Raw genomic sequence first — 9,430 nt, 5'->3', positions numbered from 1 at the left:
AGTGTTTGCAAACAGACAACCGGGTACGAATTTCTCACTGACAGAATGATTTGTGCTAAAGGGGTTGGTCCCTTTTCAGATTCATGTCAGGTTAGTATAAAAAATGCTTATATATATATGTGTCTAAATGATGGTCAAAAGCTTTTTGGAATCTTGTTACATTAATAACAAAACGAACTGATTATGTACAGGGTTCGGCGATGAAACGGGAAGATTTCGTAAATAATTTTATTGTTGAAAAAATATTTTTTTTGTAATTATTAATACATTAATGGGAAAGAAAATACTAGCCATTTGATATACAATGTTACAAAAAATTATTTTTTGAAAACTACATCTGCCAAATGTCCTCCGTTGACACCTATGCATTTATGGAGTCAAGCCTGAAAGTTCTGCATAACTCTTCGCAGCCTATCAACAGGTATTGCTGCAATCTCGTCACGAATTCGTTGTTTGAGGGCCGGGATTGTCCTGGGTGGATCAGTTCCAAACACTTTCGTTTTCAGATAACCCCATAAAAAGAAGTCGCAAACAGTAAGGTCGGGAGACCGACGGGGCCAAGCGATATCCCCGTTTCGAGAAACGACACGCCCTGGGAACAATGCATTCACCGCATTCATTGAAATTCTTTCAGTGTGGCTTGTTGCACCGTCTTGTTGAAAAAGTGTGTTTTCATTAACTGGAAAGCGGTGAAGCTGAGGTGTGAGGAAGTTCCTAATCATTGCAACGTATCTCTCAGAATTAACGGTAACGGAATTTTCAGCCTCATCCTCAAAAAAATACGGGCCGATGATTCCATTTGCCGACATTGCACACCGTACTGTCACTTTCTGAGCATGAAGAGGTGTTTCATGAAGCAAACGAGGGTTCTCTTTCGCCCAGTACTTGAAATTTTGTTTGTTAACAAAACCGGAGAGGTGAAAGTGTGCCTCATCACTCATCCACAAGTTAACTTGGTCACCATTTTCTTCCAACCTGGCAAGCATAACCTCACAAAATCTGAGACGCTGTTGATAATCACCCGGGTGAAGAGATTGAACAACCTGTATTTTATACGGGTGACACTACCACCTCTTTTTCTAGACGTCGATCCAGTTTGCTTGTTTACCCTAATTTTAATCGCATTGTCTGACGGAACAGGTTGGTAACGTGGTATGTTAAAATGCCGTCGAAAATCCCTACGCGTTTGCACTAAACTCTCGCCATTTTGATAATAAGCCTTAATTGCGTAACCGCGATGCTCACCCGTCCAACGCTCCATTGTAGACTAAATGGCAAGCCACTCGGGTCCCGACAGGCCTGTGACTGTCTACCCTACAACTTCAAAGCGCGCTACAAGCCCCACCCCAAATCTTCCCGTTTCATTGCCGAACCCTGTACAAACTAAGTATCACTCTTCTATCTTTGTAACTCATCCCTATATTTTTAAGTATATTTAACATCTTGTTCCATTTAACATTGTCAAAAGCTTTTTTTAATCTACAAATCCTATGTACGCACTCTTTCCTTTTTCTCTCGTTTTCCTTATTGTTACCCGTAAAGCTAGAATGGCCTCCCGCGTTCCTCTATTTCTTCTAAACCCAAATTGATCTTCCCCTAATACTTCTTCTGCCCTTTTTTCCATCCTCCTATGTACAATTCTAGTTATGATTTTTGACGCATGGGAAGTTGTTCTAAATCTCGCACCTATCCGCACCCCTTTTTAGGTAATGTTACTACTACGTTCCGTTTATAATCCTCTGGGACTTTCCCCGTCTCGGAAATGTGACTAACTAACTTAAACATACGATCTCTAACCTCTTGTCCTGCATGTTTTAAAATTTCCCCCTGTATCCCATCTACACCTGGCGCCTTATTATTCTTTAAGTTATTTAATGCTATATCAAACTCTTCTCTCATTATGGGATTACCAAGCTCATCTATCTCCACACTATCTTCCTTCTCTAATATATCTCTTAACTCAGGGCCTGCATAAAGGTTCTCTAAATGTTCTTTCCACCTATCTGCCTTTTCCTCGTTTCCTATCAAAATGATCCCTGCCTCGTTTCTTATATTATTACTACTGTATCCTACCTCTCTAAAATTCCTTTTAATTATATTATAAGCCTCATCGGTTTTACCTACTTCAAACTTTTCTTCTACTTCTTTTCACATCCTACCAATCCACTGTTCCTTTGCTGCCCTACACTTCCTAATTATTTCCCACTTTATAGCTTTATATCTTTTTTGACCTTCTTCATCCGTCCTGTTTTTGTATTTCCGCCTTTCGTCTATTAATGCTATAATCTCATTTGTTATTCCTGGTTTCCTACTTTCGTTTTGTTTAAGACCTAGTATATCTGTAGCTGCTGACTTTAGGCACGTTTTAATGCAGTTCCATTCTGTCTTTATGTCCCCGTCATTCGTTTCTCCTGCCGCCTTTAGTATTTCGTCTGTCCTTTTACCTAGCCTACATTTTAGCTTTTCTAAGTCGAGACGTCTCCTACCTTCCCTCTTTTTCAGAATTTTCAATTTAAGATTGGTCTTCATAACTAAGTTATGATCGCTATCTATATCTGCTCCTGGATAACTCCTACAGTCCTTCACTTGATGTAATCTAACTGAATCTCCCTAAATCACCTGGCATCTTCCACGTATAGCGCCTCCTAACGTTATGGTTAAATAAAGTATTCGCCACGGTTAAGTTATGTTTATCACCAAAGCTTGCCGCTTATTTCAGAAACACTCTGTATAACTACGCAGAAGTTACAAATACATTCAATTCCACTGTTTTCATCGTTGAATTATTACAATCAAACATTCAGGTTATGACAAATTGGTGACGAAAGTAATAGAACATAGAAGATAATTATTAACGCTGATTACATCAGGAGGGAATACTAGCTATACTCAATCAACAAGAATAAATCTTGAAAGCATACACACAAAACCACAACCAAAATTTCGATTCGAAAAAACTTCAGAAATTACAAGATTTAAAAATTATCTTATGTTCTGAGTATGTGTGTGCGAGCAATCACCCTTCTTTATATTTTAAATTCAGGTTTAGGTGGTACGTAGTAGATGAGAATTCAANGCATTTTCAAATCTCTCTACTTTTAAAAACTTAAATGAACGGCTTACGTGAAACCCCCTGTATACAGATACTTCTAAAAAAATGAACTAGAAGAGACATAGACAAAAAGAATTAAAAAAATAGAACAGAAAAGCTAAAGCATTGAAGCGTAGTTTGCTAGAACTTAATTCAAAACAAAAGAAAAAGGAAGCTAAGATAATGGAAAGCGACGAAGATTAGGAATCTAAACGATCGCAAATGTTTTATGATAAATACATATTGTTTATGATTTAAATAAAGTTGAGTTTAATAGGCTTTTTTAAACCATTACGAAAGCACCCCAGTGTGGGATGCGTTTGTACAAATATCTTATCGTAGAAAAAAGGCTATACCCTTTTTAACCTTCGGACATAAAAGTTTCAGACGATATATTTATTACACTTGGGTGCATAAACTAGTTAATCTTGGTAATCATAGATTGAAAAATTAGAATTTAAAAAGTGTACGAAGGGTGACTATTTTCCTTTATGTTTTGCTATATCTGTATCTCAACAAAATCTGATAATTTTGCTACAAGATTTTAATTTGGTCACTTCACTAAATCAAAATCAACTGTTAGCATATTCGAAAGCGAAAGACGTTTTAGTACTCAAAGTGGATTGTGATTGTGACAAATAAACCATATTATACCATATATTGTCAATTTTATTTTGACAACGGCACATATCTACATATAGCATTTTACACCATTCTTCTAAGGAGTTCATTAATTTTATCTTCTCTATTACCAAAATCACCTCCTTCAACATAGTGGTTCGTTTTTCTGCGCCATCCTCCAGTAGGTGTATTCAACTGAAACAAAATAACGTAATTAAAATAACAAAAAGCAAATATATGCAAATATGAAACAATACTTGTAATAATTTAATTATTTATTTGCGATTAAACAGGTAAAAGGCTGAAACATCAACTTCATGTTCATATACATAAAAATGATTCAAAAAAGAATATTTGTTAAGACCTTAAATAAAACTATAATTGATGAATGTGAATACAAAGTAAAAGCTTTTAATGTTTCATAAAAAATGCACCAAAATCTAAAAAAAAAAATATTTTATGCCTGTAAATTACGCTGTTCCCATATGAACAAACCGGACCGGATAGAGTGTATGCTATTACTTCAAAGTCAAAGATTAATGTACTAAAATTATACATTAAATATAGGTGCCTATTTAAAAGTTGCTGCACTACTTACAGAATTGTAGACTCGTTTCAATAAATATTATTGTTTTTTAAATGAATGGGACAGCAGAGCCGAAAACTAACATTATATCATCAAAAATTGAACGTTACGTGAAAATATTATGCTCGATTTAAAAACCCTTAACTGAGCAGCAGAAAGAATATTTACCTTCACTGCATATAAAACTAGGACATTTCGTTAAAGCATTAAATAGAGAAGGGGATACTTTTATTTATTTGAAAGAGAAATTCAGTCGTATAAGTGAGGCAAAACTTAAAGAAGGCATGTTCATTGGGCAAGAACCTTTCAAAGATAATACTTTTGAAATTGCATTTTTGAGAAAAGAAAATAGGGTGTAATAATTATACAGAACTGGTAGAAAAACTTAGTACCTATTGAGTCCAAAACTGTCCTACTTATCAAACCGGAACAAACCATATACATTCACAAAATTTCATCGAAATCGGTTCAGAAATTTCGCAGATTAGGGTGTACAAACGAACTTTTTTATATACAGTAGGACGGCCGAAGGAAATGGGACCGTTCGCGGGAGAGACGGTGTGTACCAAATTTCAAAATGATGAAGACGAGAGTCACACTTATGCCTTGTGCAAATGCGACGGGAACCTCTGAAGGTGTATTAGCTGAAGACTTTAATATTTACTAAAGTTCAACAAGGAAGTGATATTAGAAAACATGTTCGTCGAATTTTTGGTGCAGCAATGAGGATTAATTTTCATCCAAATAATGCATTATAGTATACGGTGTCTACTAGTTTTGTGGAGTTCAAGTAAGCAACTGGAGCTCGTGCTGGGTTGCCATCCTCAGATATCTTAAAAGCAAAAATATACAAACAGCAGGAGCAAACCTATTCGAACTAATTCCAAGGAATCGAAGTATAAAAATTTCAGTCGCAATGGAGATAAACTAGAAAAACAAAACAAGGTTCGCTGTTACAATTGTGGAGCTTTTGGTCATAAGAATATAAAGAACATAATAAGGTTCATCCTTGGAAGACAACGCTGTAGGTGAATCGTATAGAATGTATTTTGGGACTGTTTCTCACAACATTAGAGAATGTAATTCACTACCTAATGGATAGTGGTTGTACTAGTCACTTACATAATCATAGAAAGAAGTTTAATGTTTTGAGAGTACCAAAATGTAAAACCCTGAATTTAGATAGTAACTCATCCACAGATATTTAAGGATTTAAGAGGCATTACGATTTCGATAAATAATTATGGTTATGCAAATGTAGTTGAGATGGACACCTTATATGTTTCTGATTTAAGATATTTCAGCGACAATTACTAATCAATATGACAATGTAAGATTCAGTGCAATTTAAAAGAATATATTTGCTTTCACTAGGTTCGCATTTCGCAAAAGTATCTGTTTTTAATGACAAGATGATGTCCATGAATCGAAAGTAGACATTTAGATTTCAAGATTGTGACCACTATACTCTAAATTACAATAGGCTTAGATGCCGGAAGAATACAAGTTCTTGAGTAACATTTGCATTAGAAGAAAAATGACCACTTCGCTCTACATGTAGAGTAAATCACCATGTAGTGAGCAGATGAAGATTGGATTTCGTAGAGAATATTGTAGTGCTGTATTTGAATGATCTACGACACAATCGCATAAGAGAATGTTTCAATTGTACGATTCTTGATGTATCAAAATGCTTGGTAATTCAATCAAAACTTCCTCAATCGTTTTGGGCTGCAGCCACAACTCACGCCTACTATTTGCATGTTTTTGTATCTCCGGTATATTTGTTGAACTTCAAACTAAAGACAAGTTTACTCCAAGATTAATAAAAAGTATTTTTATTGGATAATTCCATGAGTAGTGATTGCTCGAGATATAATATTTGTATAAGATGCGCCAGATTTGTTGAATGAATAGGACATGATGGCTAAGATACCTTAGATGTTGTTGACAATGTCATACAAACAGTTGATACCAACATTCAAGTAAACAATCTGAAACAAATGATATCGTTTCCCCCAGGGCCACATAATGGAAACTACTAAGCGAGTTAAAATTAATAAATACTGGAAATAACATTTGTGTCCATACGACCAAGGACCAAGGACAGTACAAGCATAACTGCTAAATTAGTTGCAGGGGTAACTAAAACTACGTAAAAATTAAACTAAGTAAAAATACCGGGTGCGCTGTTACTGCAGAACCCAATGCTGCTCACAAACAACATCATTTCAATAAATTCAACGAATGCGACGATCAATGATGATAACGTGAGTTAGCAGGGGTAGAAATAGACCTAGATGACATTACTGTTCGCAAATAGTTAAGGATGTGGGTTGTTTTAGTTTTAGGGAAACGCGAAGATTACCTCAGGATAGGAAAGAGTGGAAGTGCATGTCCAACCAGTCTTAGGACTGACGACCTTATGATGATGAATGATAGGGTTATTATATATATATTATAGGGCTATTGGTGAGCCACCCATAAAAAACAGGTGAAGCTTTAATTAAACTTTACCAATTAAAAACTTAAACAAATAATAAAATTATAATTACATACGCAGAAGATTTTAACCTATTAATGCTTCATCATCATAAGGTCGTCAGTTCTAAGACTAGTTGGACACGCACCTCCACTCTTGCCTATCCTGAAGTAATCTTCGCACATCCCTAAAACTAGAACAACCCACATCCTTAACTATTTGCGAACAGTAATGTCATCTAGGTCTATTTCTACCCCTGCTAACTCCCGTTTCTGCATCAAATGTCTCTAACTAGGCCTTCATGCCTGAGAAGGTGTCCTACCAACTTCCCTCGCCTATTTCTTATTGACTTTCATGAAGTCATCTGTTCTCCTATTCTTTCTAAAATCTCTTCATGCTTCATCATCATCATAAGGACGTCAGTCCTAAGACTGGGTGGACACGTACCACCACTTTTTCCTATCCTGAGCTAAACTTCGCATTTCCCTGAAACTAGAACAACCCACATCCTTAACTATTTGTGAACAGTAATCTAACCTAAGTCTACCTCTACCCCTCCTAATAACTCCTGTTTCTGCCTCTAATATGTCTCTGACTAGACCTTCTTGCCTGAGAAGGTGTCCTACCAACCTACCTCGCCCATTTTTTATTGACTTCCATCAGGGTTGGAAAAAATCATTTTTTAAAAAAATCGAATAGTGCGATTTTTTGAAAAAATTCTAATTACGATTTTTTTGATTTTTTCGTTTATTTAATTTAACTATATTTTTTCGCAAAACGGAACACGCCTTCAAGGGATTGCGCGGGCACAGCGCGGGGATTTCCTTTTCGTCTGACAAATGACTGCCAAGCAAAAGGGAAATCCCCGTGTAGTGTTTTGTTTATTTCGCTTGCAATTATGGTCTTACTTTCGTTCTAACAAGCATTCATTTGTTCAGTTTTGTTCACTATTGTTATTGCTGTAATACGTGCGTGAGCAATTTATTATAAATAAAATGCCTCGCCAAAGAGATGCGATTTGGGCACATTTCACAGAAAAGAAGTACTACCAAAACTGGCTGTCGGGCTATATGCAACAATTGTAAAAAAGAAATTCAAGGTCTGGTTGCGAGGATGAAAATACATTACGAAAAGTGCAAAAATAATATTCCGGATTCTCGTGACGATGTTGAAGTTGTAGGTAAATTATTAAAGTTATTATTTACAAAACAAACTAAAGAATACTAACTAGTTTTCTATATGGTTTTGGTGATCGCACTCAGTGGACAACAGTATGATTAGTGAGAAATTTTAACTGCTTGATGTCTGTAGACATGATTGTTTTAATGGTACTAACTGCGTAACAAATAACATCATAAGTAAAATATATTTTTCAGAATTGGCTGCACTTTCCAAACCTAGCTCATCTGCAAGTTCTTCGGCAAAAGGCGACGATTGCGCGGAACCGTCTCTTAAAAAAAAGAAACTATCTGCAAACTTAAGCTGCTTTATAGTAACAACGCCAAAATCTACAAAAGAAACAATAGACCGACAAATAGCAAAGGCCATGTTTGCTACAAACTGTAGCTTCAGAAGTATTGAACATCGAGAAGTAAAAAAAACCATTTCATTATTACGCCCAGGGTATATCCCACCATCTCGGAAGGATATATCAGGCAAATTATTGGATCAAATATACCCTGAAGAAAAAGAACGGTGTTTTTCTAATCTATCTGGTAGTTATGTGAATATGTCTATAGGTTCACAATGAACCGATTATTTGCGCCACTATTACGACGGGGCAATCTGAAGTAATTCTTTTTGACTCGATAGACACTACAGGAAAGCCGCACACTGGTGAATACCTAGCTGAACTTGCTGAGGGTTTGATAGAAAGATTAAAATCTCAATATAATTTGTTTTGTTACCGACAACGCTGAGAACATGGCTAAAATGCGGAAGGAATTAAAAAATAGTGATACAATAATCACATACGGCTGTTCTGCACACTTGTTGAACTTACTTTCCAAAGATTTAGAAATTAGCAGTATAAAGGAGCATGTTGTGCAAATAATAAAATACTTCCGAAACAATCATGCAGCTAACAGCTTGTACAAAGCGGAAGGAGGGAAAGCATTAGTGCTACCATTAGATATTCGTTGGAATACTGTAACTGATATGTGAAGAGAACAGGGACGTCGTAGATCCTGTTATTAGAGCAAAAGTTGAAAATATGGTCGTAAAAAGGTCAGTGGAAGATTATCTAATAATTTTGAAGCCAATATCTGTTACATTGGATACTTTACAAAGAAATAATGCAAATTTGTCTGCTGCTGTAACAGCTTGGAGCTAAATTTAAAGAAACTGATTTAAATAGTAGCCAAATGTCGAAGTTTCGAAAGAGATATAAGCAAGCAATGACCCCCAGTCACTTTTTGGCATTTTTATTAGACCCAACCCAAACAGAATTCACACTGACAGATGAAGAAGAAAGTGCGTTGGAGGAAGCGCGAAATCACTATGATGGTTCAGTTTTGCTACCATTGATAGTAAAGCTTAAGTCAAAATCAAAACCATTCAAAAGTGTGATGTTCGCAGAAGAAATAGTAAAAAATGTGACACCACTAGAGTGGTGGGTGTCACAGAAAAATATATTTAGTGAAGAGGAACA

General features: G+C 35.8%; 1 protein-coding gene across 1 annotated transcript in view; it reads right to left on the bottom strand.

Annotated features, from left to right (window-relative positions):
* Window positions 1-3,734: 3,734 nt before the first annotated feature.
* LOC108735930 (60S ribosomal protein L7) overlaps window positions 3,735-9,430 on the bottom strand; it is a 12,270-nt gene continuing 6,574 nt past the window's right edge. Inside the window, exon 4 of the mRNA XM_018468167.1 lies at window positions 3,735-3,907. Within this exon, the coding sequence (XP_018323669.1) occupies window positions 3,797-3,907 (111 nt within the window). The 3' untranslated portion in view covers window positions 3,735-3,796. The remainder of the gene's footprint in view (window positions 3,908-9,430) is intronic.

This window comes from Agrilus planipennis, unplaced genomic scaffold (assembly GCF_000699045.2).
Source record: "Agrilus planipennis isolate EAB-ADULT unplaced genomic scaffold, Apla_2.0 scaffold95, whole genome shotgun sequence".
Lineage (NCBI taxonomy): Eukaryota > Metazoa > Arthropoda > Insecta > Coleoptera > Buprestidae > Agrilus > Agrilus planipennis.
The sequence above is the reverse complement of the archived record's forward strand: the minus strand, read 5'-3'. Positions and strand labels throughout refer to the sequence as shown.